The sequence below is a fragment of the Limulus polyphemus genome, unplaced genomic scaffold (assembly GCF_000517525.1).
Source record: "Limulus polyphemus unplaced genomic scaffold, Limulus_polyphemus-2.1.2 Scaffold10, whole genome shotgun sequence".
Taxonomy (NCBI): domain Eukaryota; kingdom Metazoa; phylum Arthropoda; class Merostomata; order Xiphosura; family Limulidae; genus Limulus; species Limulus polyphemus.
The window spans coordinates 1,396,844-1,411,335 of NW_013665620.1; the positions used below are offsets into that span (position 1 = coordinate 1,396,844).

Consider the following 14,492-nt stretch of genomic DNA (forward strand, 5'->3'; position numbering starts at 1 on the left):
ATATGTGTGTGTGCGTGTGTATTTACATATAATTATATGTATCAAAATTTATTCGTAAATATTTATAAAAAATAGATATCTCACTCACTTCCTAGTTTGCCCCTGAAGAAGAAAGGTCCCCCTTTCGAAAGCGCTCGGGTTATAGGGTTTTTATTTATTTCTATCAAGACGTCTTGAACCTACGTGTTTTTCTAACATCATGAATCACTTACGTTTTCTAATTATTACGTTAAAAGAAAGTGACGTCACCTAGCTGAAAAAGTAAAGAATCCAGGTTAGTGTGGTTTGGGTATCCATGCAAAGCTACACAAGAGCTATCTGTGCTAGCCATCCATAAGTTTGCATTGTTAGACTAGAGGGAAGGCAGCTCATCAACAACACCCATTGCCAACTCTTGGGGTTACTCTAATCGAATATTAGGATTTGATTGTCACTTTTATAACGCCCCACAGCCTGTCTCAAAGTGGGGGGTGGGCACGAGCCATGGACCCTCAGATCCGCAGTCCGGCCTTCTAACCACTAGACCAAGCCCAGCCTAGCCCAAGAATCAGGGAAAAGGCTGTTGGATACAAGGTACTATTAAGTAGTGAAAAATAAATTGACAAATCTGGGAGGAACTCTTTGCATTGCCAAACAATCTTCCGTTAGAAACGAAAATACGTTGATAACATCCTTAAGGAATGCCCGGATGTACAATCAATCTCTTACAAACAAATAAAAACAGAAGGTAAGATAACAACAATTTTATTTACATGAAATAACTGATGGTAGACTGAACTTCACTCAAACCGGAGTGGTACAGATTACATTTCTATGTTGTCTTCTATCTAAAGCTGAAGTTAACTACCAATTTCGACAGGTTTTCCTGCATACAAAAAATGATTATCATAGTACAATATGAATAAAGTGCAAACTAAAATTGAGTTTTAGTATTACATTATTGGCTATGTGTCTTCAATTAGAATCAATCTTTATTATGAACGTAAATATTAAATGAGAATTACAATGTGTTTGTTAGTTACATATTTCACTTTTAGAGTGGACACTTATAAGGATTGAATTATGCTCTTCTTTTTTATGTATTTTTTTCACATTATAAATTTCAGAACCTTTGTTTTGTGTTTCCGAAGAACAAACAAGAACTTGAGATTTTATTGTTTACAAAAGGTCACTTAAGAAACCAGCTTTCAATGAGCTAAGTTATTACCATTTTAGTGTCTATCCCTTTGTTCATTGCCCAGGTGGATACGACGTAATCCATCACGCGCTCGCTAAGTGATTTGGGTAATTCGTGTAGCTTCATGAACTCACGCACGTTATTCAACATTTCGTGGTAACGTGCTGTTACTGACGTCATCTGTTGGATTATAGTGGTCACGTGGCCAAATATAGTAGCATACAGCAACGCTATAATTAATTATAATAATTAATCATAATTCGAACAGAAACTTTTAACTAAAAATATGAATCAGATAGTTAGCTAAGATAATCAGATGTTTAGCTGATATCACAACACATTAAATTTAGCATAAACAGAATATATATGCCAAATAAGACATATTTTATAAGCAAATTTATTCAGAATAAAAACATCCACGAGAAGAATCGTAGATTTTTGTTTCCAATATTTTCATAAATATGATAATAAACATGAGAAACATCATTTTATACATATAGCAATGTTGGATTATGATTAGTACTCACTAGTTATTATTCCACGATACCAACCGTACTCTTTAAAATAATCAATAAACGAAAAGGTCTTTAATACAGTCCGTATTGAAAAAAATAATGGAAACTACAGAATTCTTGGTACAAAATAGCGAAATGATATTGAATTCTTATTAAAACAAATAGTGGAACTGTAAAATCTTGTTACAGAGTATTCATCTTACCTCCTATTATCATCATACATATACTAAAAACTTTTTCGTTGTCCGTTTCGGCTGCCACATTTCCAAATCCAACACTTGTCATGCATGTCATAGTATAGTAGAGGGCAGTAACGTACATGGTACCTCGTGGAGGGCCTCCGATCAGTTCAGTTTCGAAAGATTCGTTGGAAATGTGAAAGTAAAATGGTATTTGAGTAACATTCGAGAGTTTCCACAACCAGCTATATACAAAAGCATTTTCTGCGTCACTGCGACCAAGACTGTACCAAATGCAGGCTAACCAATGAGCAACTAACATGTAAAAACACAGAAGAAGTATCAACATGGCCGCCCCGTACTCCAAGTAACGATCGAGTTTCCGTACAACTCTTCCAAGTCGAAGTAACCTTACGACTTTTAAAGCACTGAACAGGCTCCCAATCCCCTGTTTAAAGATACAAAGTGCAATGAACAGCTATCAAACGTGCGAGTAAAACACAAACTAAAACTTCACGTTTACGAAATTATATACAACTATACAGACAGCTAATAAAACACAAATAAGTAAACAATGCATCAAACCGGTGGCTAAAACTTAGTGCACAAGCCAATAAGGTCTCTTTGAATATTCTTATGATGAGTTGGTGTTAATATGATGTCTGATGGTAATGTAATGTCATAAATTATCACCGATTTTACATTAATGACATATTAACTTTCAATTCATAATGAGATCAAATTGGAGGTTTTGAATTTCAGCTTTAAGTACATTATAAATGATCTATATTTAACTTTTTGTGCTATTAGGTAACTGAACCTAAAGTTTTTCGATGTTGGTTTAAATCACATACAAGACAAAAGCTTTTCTTACATCATCATCTTGATCAAATGCGTTAAAGACGTCGTACGGGAGACAAGATAGAAGATCAATAATGAACCAACTTTTCAGATAATTCATCTTGATGATTTTTGGGTCAGAAACAACTTCTCCGCCTGGACCTACAAAAGTAGTATGAAAGTTGAGGACGATGTCGATGAAGAAGATGACATCAACAATACTATCAAGCACAAGAAAGCTCACGTCTTCATTGCTTTTACTCTTGAAAGCCACGTTGTAGGGCACCATGATGGCGGTGTAGAAGGTTAGACAGAGAATAATCCAGTCCCAGATGGCTTTGAAAGCACAATAATGAAGAAGAATATGTGGAGGGGTCTTGGGAGCTTCTTGACGGTACTGTAAGGTGACATCAGGATTCAGGCTCATCACCTACAACAAGAAAAAAAAACAGTTTAGACTAAGGCTGATTTAGTTGAAGACAAGAATGAAACACAAACGCCTTACTAAACCATTTTATCTTATAACAAAAATATTCCACAGACAAATATTATCAGTGAGAAGTATATATATGTTATTAAACATGATCAAATTGTTTGAACACATGTACTAAACATCCCATTTAGATCTCAGAATTAATTTTAATTAATTTATACTCACAGATATCTTTTCAATTTTTCAAAAGGTCGTTCTCATTTGCTTAGAATATACCTTACACATGTTTACTTCATGTTAAAACAGAAAGGTATGTCTGAAGATGAATACGCTGACTCTAAGGAAGAAATTCTTTCAAGTGATTTAGGTCAGCGGAATATATATCTATGAGTTATTTCCTTTTACACATTTCAGTTTAACAACAATAACCGGTTTTAGGATTTTTCAATTCAAATTAATGTACGCTAAAAATGAAACGTTCCTCATTCATATTCAAACTGTACTTGAACTAACGCACATTAAAAATATAACTTCCCTCATCTCAATTAGTCCACACGTGGACTAATATATACTAAGGATCAAACATTCCTCATCTCATTTACACAACTCGTGAGTTGTTATACACTGAGGACCAAAATTTCCTCATCCCCTTCAAACATGTGAACTGTTATACACTGAAGACTAAAGCTTCCTCATCTCGTGTCAGAAAAGGCTTCAATTAATATTCACCACAGATTTTTTGTTTGTTCTTAAGCACGAAGGCACAGAGTAACTCTAAAGATACTAATTCTTTAACTCACTTCAAACCATATCTGAACTAACGAACACTGAGGATAAAGCTCTATGAGAACAAACTTCAAAATATGTCTGATTAACAAGAGGATAATCAAGTATTCTTAGTGATGCAATCCGTTTTTTAAAATGGTAGGTCTTTTTTTGTTTGTTTTCTTTTGTCTGCATCAAACTGACATTCAACGCACAGGTACTATCCATTGAGTAAATCCAATAACTTTTTGGAAGCCAGAGTTTACTCCATTAATATTTATTCAAATAGTATATGTCTTCCAAAGTGACTTAAGCCAATTTGAGATTTATTAAAGCCTAATGTGTCTTCACCCACTGATGTAAGCTTCCTTAATTAGAAACTTCAACGTATTTCTAATCCGGTTAAACTAACAGTGCTTAAAAAACAACACTACGAAGAAAGCTAAAATGGTTGTTGTATGGAATAAATCAGTAGGAGTACACTAAATCCTTTCTGAAGGACAAATGGTTAGTGACAATAGCTCCATCTTAACAAAAAAGTGGCATGGATTTTTGCAAATGAACACCCTTAATATTTTATTATTTCACCATTTTGAAGCAAACACATTTTTCCATTTTTCACAATCTTACGTTTTTTGTTTTTTACAATTTTTCAAAACAGATTTGGTTGAAATATGTTTTGTTTTCTTGCCAGTATTTCAGAATCACCAGAATGTAACGTCCTTTGCCATCCATAGTCTTTATTCGATTCAATGTTTTTCATTTGTTAAGATTAAATATACATACATCAAGGACGATATTAGTTTCTACTTTTTGTAACTGTTTCATAAATATACATTTTTCTTTTCATTTATTCATAATGATTATCCGATTTAATTTCACCATATGAAAAATTCCTCTCCCTGGGATTGGTACCGCGATGTTGTCATTGCAACATGATGAAAGAATTCACTTAAAATATCATTATTATTGAGACCTGCTTAAAAAAACAACAACAAATAGAAAACATAGGGACTCCTTTGAGTTCAAGGTTATACACATATACTTGGTACATTTAATAACATACATCTAAACATAATCACAATAAATGGCCAGAGAATGTAGTTCAATAACTGTTCCTCGATTTTTGTTTTACTTAGTTTTTAATTATTATTTTTTCTCGTAATTTCATTTTAATATTATTTATATTCTTTTATTATGATTTATTTAATTACACCGAACTAAGTGAGTTACCGTAGCAACGCTTACATAGTATAGAATAGGAATCCTTCGTAAATTGCAACAGTCATGCTACCTTCTATATTGTTGCTCATTGGAACGAAATGGCGTTGCTAAGTTACCGAACCTGTAATTATTTTTCCACGACAGCCCAGTACAATAATTAATCATTAGCAGAGACTAATAAAACGATGATTTCATTTTATATAAACCTCATTAATGATTTTTCTCAAAGAAACAAGAACACAACTTTACTGAACTAGGGCTTAATTAGAAAGGGGCATTCTTTTCACATACAGTATTTAAAACACAAATAATTTTTAAAACATTCCGTTTAATTCAGAAATACCAGATGGAAAGAAAGCATCCATCATGCTCTTGAAGTTTGAAGGCTCAGAATATTAAAACTCTGGGTTCAGTCCCTGATGTAGGCACAGCGCAGATAGCCCATCATGCAGCTTTGTGCTTAATACAAACATAATAACACCAAATATAAATAAGTGCACGGTAATGTTCAAGTGATATGAGTCCTATAACACTGTAACGTATTTATCAAATACATTGTACACGAAACCAACCTTAAGAATGAAGTTATAACGAAGTTGTTTAAACATTTTATTGCACGATAACAATTATTTTTCAAATAGGTCATGAGAAGATGAATACATTTTATTAAACCAATCTGAATACAGGAAATATAATGTTTTCAACGAGATGTATTTTTTACTCTTAAATAGTTATTTTTGCCCTCGGATTCCACAAGTGTTGACACGTTTTACATTTAAAACTCATGAAATAAACTGATATTAAATCAATTATATCTTGTACACCAAAGAAAAATAAACTGATACAACTTTGCGGTGTAAAATAACAAACAGTGCCAATTGAAAGTTCATTGCTATCTTCTTCCGTATAAAAAAATTAAACTATCACTAACAAGACGTTCTATCAAAATATAGGAGATAAGGACCTTTTATCTTCTCTGAACATGTGATACTATCTATGTTTTCTTTCTCATAAAGCCCCCACCCCCAATACCTTCAGGGATATGTTTGGGGACTTATAACACTAAAGCTCAAATTTCGATATTTTTAGTTGGAAATGCGTAGATAACTTATTGCACAGGTTTATTCTTAAACAAAACAAACCCTGAATGTTAATATTATTCTAGATAAGTTATTAATTATTCAAAACATAATTATCAAATAATATTTGTTGATAATCAATTAACTTATTAAAATATAATCCTTTAGACATAGGTTTGTAAGATCAAGACCTGTTCTAACTTTAGTGGGATCTGACCATGAGCTACACAATGGGCTATCTGTGCTCTGTCCACAATAATAACAAAAGTGTGCTTGTATATTATATACACAAGGTTAAGTACATTGTATTAAAACGATTTAGAATTTGTAAATCAGCAAATCACGTGACGAAAAAACCCTTTCTGAATCAAAAACATAAATATGTGTTCAGATCGGGAACTTATAATTTCTAAGACAGGAATTTTTCCTGTTTTTAATGGCATTGGAAAACAAAGAAATACGGGTCACCTTGGGTCAACAGGACCATCCAGAAAGTGATAAACAAAGTGCGGCGTCTTATAACAGGTGAGAATCCACAAGTACAAATATCAGTGCATGACAAATGCCATCCACGTGCCCCAAGTAAAAGTACGCAAAATAATCATAGATTATTTCCGTCTGGAAATGAATCCAACAGGGTATGGGTTCACCAAGATAAGGCTTTCAGTCATACCTTTTGTTCAACCGTCGTATACTTCAAGCAGCTGACAAAATAAAACATGTACTCATGTTATTCCATACGAAGCCATGCCAGTCAATTCTTTTATTTGGACTGTTGAAACTGGCGCTGGAAAATCAACGTTCTCGTACACTAGATGTATTATGGAAAGCAAGACGGAAGGAGTGGTGTGCTTTGAACATGACAGCCTTACTATGATAGTTTTTACAATGGAAACTATATTGCAGATCTATTATCAAGATGTACAGTCGTCAGACAAAGCATGACTGATAGTGGCGACATGGACTGTAACGCATGGTGAGTATTCAACCTCTGTATACACACACACTCACTCATATATATACCATATCTGTTTTAAAATAAGATGCCACACCTTTAGTAGAACATGCTTAATAGGGTGCTCCAAATATACAGCAATTACAAAAAGTTGTTCAAAGGTATGCTCCTTGTACATTTTTCCATTCCACTCATTTTATTCAAACATTTTCATTTTCAGCCCAATTGAAGATGTCAAAGCTGGAAAAAGCACTAAAAATGTTTTCATGTTCAAAAAATCTATCGAAATTTGGAATCTTGTAATTATAAAATTTTTTATTTTAATTAAACGATTATGAGAAGTTGTCTTGCTTTTTATTGGATTTTTAAGTTTTTAATGCAGCTGTTTTAATGTAACAAATAAATTTTGAACGTATAATTTGAATTCACTGCCGTAGTATTCGTTGAATCTTGTTTATACATATTGTTTGGCCGATCCATTGTTCGTCAGTTTTGAGAAAAGTTCAGGATATATAGTTTATGAGAAAACTAGTTCCTGAACTTTTAATTTCCAGAAGACCCTCAGTGGCATGTCTACGTACTTACAACGCTAGAGACCGGGTTTCGATACCCGTGGTGGGCAGAGCACAGATAGCCCATTCTGTAGCTTTGTGCTTTACTTCAAACAAACAAAAGCTTTTAGAATTCCTACAAAAAGAGATGTCCTATGGCTGTTCTTCTATTTAAAAGATGAACCAATGCAGCATGAAAAGCACGTCAACTTTAATGGCGCAGTTACAGACACAGTCGTACTTGAAATTCAAAATCAATGGGACAAAGCAGAAATAGCTACTCAAAGAAAAGACAATGTCAAAGCTAAGAAATGTGCACCTTTATGATGATTATAAAACACTGCAGAAGAGGAAAGGATGCAAATCAAATGAAGTGATGGAAAAATTGTTTGTTGAAGAACTACAAAAGTACTTTTCGTTGCACACCAAGATGCTCAGAAGAAAATAGAAACTGGCTAATTCGGAAACCAGGAACAGAAAAAAGAAGTTTTCGAATTTCTGAAAGCCTTACAAAATCAGAAGAATGTGTCTTTAGTATCAGAAAACAAAGCATACAGCAAGAAAAAATAAAATAAAATGATATAAGAGAAAAAGGTCAGAAGAACAAAAAGAAAGTCTTGCAGCAACTGTCAGTATAAATCCAGAAAATCCCAATTCCGAGCCAGTAAGTTCCACAGACAGTCCAGATACACAGATTGAAAAGGACAGTTTTGAATGTCCATCTTACTCTGATGCTAAGCCTAAGAACACTACATCCACGAGAAAATGGAACTGTTACTTTGGACCTTCCAATCAATCCATTCAGAAGTCCAAAATTTTTTCAGCAACAGTAGATTGCTTAAATTTATCAGCAGGTCAACGAACAACATTCATGGCTGTAATCGTTTTAGAAGATGAGACTGATCTAGATAATGTGATTCTTTCTAAACCGAGTACAAGTAGTGAAGCCGAAAAACAATCGAATGGAGGGTGCCATTGCTATAAAACAAATTTCATTTATTATACCGAATACAACATTGTACTGGATCATAAAAAATGTTCCAGGAGATGAGCAGAGGCCAGCATTTCAATGATTTCAGACGGAACTGGTACAACCCAGGCTAACACAAGTCATACTCTCGCACTCCAGTGGAAAATAGAAAACACTATTGTTATATTTTTTTTCGATACTACTGCTTCAAACACTGGATGGAAGAGTGGCGCTTGTGTGCAGTTAGAAACTTTGTTTTACAAGAAAGTTTTTCACTTTTTTTTTGCTGTCATCATATTATGGAAAGAATTTTGTGTGCAGTTTGGCAAGAATTGTTTGGTACAACATCCAAACCGGACAACCCTGAGTTCAAAGAGTTCAAGAAATGTTGGAAACTTCTTGAGAAACGATAAACTTTTAAGACGCTGCATATCTCTGATCGTCAACTTAAACATCAGAGAGAAGTTGTTATCAACTTTCTCCGAGGAAGATTGACTTTATCTGAAGCTGCCTCGGAAGATTTTCTGCCTCGTGACGATTATCGGGAAGTACCGAGTTGATATTGATTCTCCTAGGATGTCTTTTGGATGGCAAGTGTAATTTACAGTGCTAAGATGTACGCATTTGGTGATCATCTGAATTACGATCAAGCCAAAATGACTTGTTTAATGCTCTCTTCTGTGTAAAAGCTTGGTTATCCACAGTTTCTGCTGCAGACACACCTTCCAATGATCTTCAGCTATGGTATGATCTGAATATATACAGTAGTATTGATCCAACACTGGCAGGAGCAGCCATTACTGCTCTCCACAGCCACCTCTGGTACCTGACGGCACCTTTTGCGCTATTCTCCAACTTGGTGTCAGAATCTGAGAAGAAGTAAATATTTCGTCAACTTATCAAGGTGAAGGACAAAAAAAGGAGTCCCGATTTTTCCACAGCTAGCTTCATCAACTAAATTGACGTCTTTAATTGGCAGAAAATCATGGCTCCTATTCAACCTTCTTGGTATCGATATTGACTGGTTACACTTGCCATCAACACAATGGGCCACTGATGGTGATTTCCAGGAAGCTGCTACGTTTGTTCGCCAAGCAAAAGAGTTAAACGGTCTTTCTGAAAGAGCATTCAAGCTCATCAGACTTTGAAAATACCATAATGAAAGATGAAGAGCAAAGGTAATTCATGCTGCAAATAGTCACTGTCGCAATGTCCCAGATTTCAAAAACAAAACTCTTAAAAATATCTTAATTCTTGTTTTCTGTGGCTGTCTGATTGTCTATACGATTCTGTAGTGTGACTTTTACGTTGTTATTAAAATCATTGATTAAATTGAATATTGAACAAAATATATGATTTTTTTATATGCATTAGTATTTTAGCTATAGATATATTAAATAGTGAACCACCATTTGAAATGATCCTTTTTCTAGTGGCAAGCCTTTTAATGATCTTTCAGAGCTCAAACATGACTCTAGTCACTTAGAACGATCAATGTAATGGAAAAATGCTCAGGTAACGATTATTTTTTAAACTTTCAATTTTTCGGAGCACCCTAACGCTTACGGATCTTTATGAAATTTCGTTTACACGGGGAAATTAAAACATTGTTTAGCTATTCATAAATTAATTTTGAGCTTTGCTAGTTAGAAACATTTATCAATTAATCCGAAGATAAGTTATTGTCAAGACAGGCTTTACTAGTGGTCAGCGTGCCTGAAGTGTGAACTGGGGGTTTCTTAAACAGTGAGTCGCGCGCTGTCTGTGCTGAGTCAACATTTTATTTAAATAAATAAAATTCCCGTATTTTTTCATTCTTTTATAAATAATAGGTGTCGCAACGACCAAAGCTCAAACGTGGGTATCGTCTGACATATCCGGCTAAGAAACACTGGTCTAAATTCTCGACAAAATAATTCGTCATTTTATCCCACGTGGAAAAAACACAGAAAAAAGGGAAACGTTCTATTCTTAGTGTAAGTTCAGGTTAACTGAGGTATTATAAAATAAATACATAGAGAGGTACTATAGGGTGGAGCAGAAATTCCAGAAAACTACATTGAGAGGTACTATAGGGTGGAGCAGGAATTCCAGAAAACCAGCCCCCCCCCCAGTGGCACAGCGATATGTCTGCGGACTTACAACGCTAGAAACCGGGTTTCGATACCCGTGGTGGGCAGAGCACAGATAGTCCTTGTGTAGCTTTGTGCATAATTAAAAACAAACAAACCAGAAAACCACATTGAGAGATACTATAGGGTGGAGCAGGAATTCCAGAAAACCACATTTTGTTTAAGTTATTCTCGATGTATGTCGTGAAAATTTGAACAGTTACTGCTATAAGAGCATGATACTTCTGCCCATAAAGTGTTTATATCTGTGATATTATTAGGCCATTTTTTCGCGTAAAATAGAATACTAATGGAAGATTTTTAACATAAGTAAAAAAAAATTACTTATCAGTAAAAAGACTTATTTATATAATAACTTTGGTGAAAGAAATTTCTTTTCAGAAATCTCGTAAAACGAATTAAATGATTTCAGTATTACTCATTTTAACATTTCTATTATCCTATACATTTCAAATTTAAATAGAGAAATTTTAGAGAAAAAAGCAAGAAATTTTATCGAAGTCTTAAATACATTTTTTTAAATCATGAATTTTATTTTCACAAATACAAAGCTGTGTTATGCATCATAAAGTCCAAGAAATCCTAATGTTGATCAACAATTTACAAACATTATTTCATAACTTGAGACAATAGAATTGTTTTAGTGATGACAAAACGATCAAACAAAACTATAAAATGCAAAATAAAGATTTTTATATCCAGAGACAACATTATGGGTTTCTGTTTTTAAGGTCAACAGAATAACAATATCGATCTAATGAGGTACTTTATCCTTTTTTCCCAAATAGCATTATCTTGCTGAAAACACGTAATAGTCTAGAAAAATCACTGAAACTGTAGAGATACTAGAAAAAACGTTTTCTTGTTTAACTGTTGCTTTAACATTCAAATGTTCAAATATAAGTTGAAGGGGGTGCGAAACGTAAAGGCTTACGAACCAATATAATATTAGGAGTATTGACAGAGTTTAAATTCTTATCATTATCTTATGTGAAATTTAAAGCAATTGGATGATATAACTAAGTATACGTACTTTTACCTCTTATACAATAATATAATTTCTTATGTATTATAAAGTTTTGTAACACAATTTTTATTTAGGTATTATAGATCAGTTACAAATGCATAACGGCGAAACTACCTGGCCCAGTTGTGACTGTTTTGCATTCTCCGACTTTACAACAGGTAGATGTGATGAAAACTGCTGAACAATGACAGAGCGACTCCTGGTGACTGATCTGGCTAAACGGGCAAACTTGCTCAAGCCTGAACACAACGAAATGATTTTTTTTAAAAGAGGAGTTTTGAAAATATTAAAAATGTTTTCATATATGATCAATCTAATTATAACTCAAAATAAAAAGCTTGATAGATATAAATTTATTTATGATTTAAATTAGCAAAGGCAGTAGTACAGGGATACTTTATGCATTTCATAGAAAAATTGAGGATAAAAAATATCCAAGCTTATAAGTATCCCTTCTTTTTAAATAATCTTCTGACAAAAGCAAATCTCTTGGAAACAGTTGTGCTGTGAAATATTTCATACACTTTCAAATGACACAATCTTGTTTGGCCCTACGTCACAATGTTTCTTTTTACACGTGCTATATAAAATAAATTCATGGTGGTAACTCAAAGAAGAAAATGTATACTTAAAATTCATAAATAATCTAGAACTTTAAAACTTTAAAGTTTATATAGTTATGTTCATTAAACATTGTTACAAAACTAATATAATATGTATGTGTGTGTAAAAGTATAATATTACAGATTTATATGTTACGAATCTGAAATTAGCTTCTGCTGAGAACATCTAAAGACACCACTCATCAGAACTGTACTTTTAGCAGCTTCGTCTTCCAGAGGCTGCTTTAGAGCCGTGATGTCCCTGAACGTCAGCAGAAACAGCACCACAACGTCCTTTTCATTTTTTATAGGTGCAATGTGAAGAAGAAGCCATAATGGTGTTCCTGAAAACAAAAATCAGAAGTAGAGGTAAGACACGTAATTCTCAATGACAGAACATCATTCGACATCAATAATGATTGAGGAACTTCTAATTTTGTGATGCTTAAGATGTGCCTAGAAGTATCTGTGTTCACTGTAGCAGCACGATAGGAGTTGAAAATAGCTGCAAGTCTTTATTTGTTCGTAGTTTTATTTGATTTATATATATATATATAGTTGTAGCTTTAAGGAAAGAAAAAATTAAAGAAGCAATAGCGAAAGTGAATGATAAAGAAAATAATTTTTACCACTAAGTCAGGAAAAAATGAACGCTTAAAACGAAAAAAAAATTAACAGAAGTATGAAGACAACATCGAGAGTGATTGAAAGTTACTTTCCAAACTTCTCATAAACCAAAATATTTCTTTAATAGTGTTAACCTAGTACAAAAAAGGCGGGTTGGAAAAAAAAGGAACTGCATTTTGAGGTAAAAGTCTGTAACATATACTACTTTGTGCATTTGAGTATGCTCAATCTGAAAATATAGGTTACCAAATTTTCTCGCTCCTCTGCATAATTCTAAATTTCATTTAAAGCTAGTACCTGTAGCTTACAAGATATGAATATTTACACATTGAATAATACCCACACAAGTCCCATTAATTTACCTAAAGGATCAGTTAACATGAAAAGAGAAATTATAAATTAATTATCAAAATTATGTTAATGGGTGCATCATGTTTCAATAGAGTGCATGGGGACTTACGAATCAGGCGTTTTAGCAGGTGTTTTGATAGGAACATCTGCTGCTGGAGACATATAATCAACTATGCATTTTGTTGCGTTGATATAAGTTAGTTTAGTATTCTTCACATATATATATATATATTGAAAGTTTGCTACTTGAAGAAAACGGTGACATCTGTTAGCCAGTGATTAGGTTGAGTGATCATATCACAGTACTGTAATTAGACTGAACATGAGTACTTGATACGCATTCTATCTGAGCAGGTGACTCATATCAGTTTACAGTAGTATAAATTGTACAATCGGTTTGGATATAATGCTGTTCTGCTCATATGCAATTAATAGACAGAAATATGAGCTAACTGTCTAAATTATAAAGATTTTACTCTTCTCGTTTCTAAAGAAATAAAAACGAAATAAACATATCAAATAAAGCTACGTTTTATAGATCGCAGTTTGGAAATCATTACTATCGGTGCATAAAAGTTTGTAACATACTTTAAATGCAAGAAATACCGTCTTTGTTGGCTGAAGTACGTGGATGCTAGAAACACGAGAAGGAAGTTGGCTGAGTAAACATGATGTGGGGGTTTTAAATAAATAATTACTATGTATGCAAAAATATAATAAACTAAGTGTAAATAATTACTATGTATGCAAAAATATAATAAACTAAGTGTAAATAATTACTATGTATGCGCAAATATAATAAACTAAGTGTAAATAATTACTATGTATGCGCAAATATAATACACTAAGTGTAAATAATTACTATGTATGAACAAATATAATAAACTAAGTGTAAATAATTACTATGTATGCACAAATATAATAAACTAAGTGTAAATAATTACTATGTATGCGCAAATATAATACACTAAGTGTAAATAATTACTATGTATGAACAAATATAATAAACTAAGTGTAAATAATTACTATGTATGCGCAAATATAATACACTAAGTGTAAATAATT

General features: G+C 33.1%; 1 protein-coding gene across 1 annotated transcript in view; it reads right to left on the reverse strand.

The window, feature by feature from the left end:
• LOC106478361 (potassium voltage-gated channel protein eag-like) overlaps positions 1 to 14,492 on the reverse strand; it is a 127,058-nt gene that overhangs the window by 32,075 nt on the left and 80,491 nt on the right. Inside the window, exons 3-7 of the mRNA XM_013938904.2 lie at positions 12,647 to 12,793; positions 11,962 to 12,086; positions 2,746 to 3,141; positions 1,896 to 2,319; positions 1,208 to 1,407 (exon numbers count right to left, since the gene is read on the reverse strand). Coding sequence (XP_013794358.1) covers positions 1,208 to 1,407; positions 1,896 to 2,319; positions 2,746 to 3,141; positions 11,962 to 12,086; positions 12,647 to 12,793 — 1,292 coding nt within the window. The remainder of the gene's footprint in view (positions 1 to 1,207; positions 1,408 to 1,895; positions 2,320 to 2,745; positions 3,142 to 11,961; positions 12,087 to 12,646; positions 12,794 to 14,492) is intronic.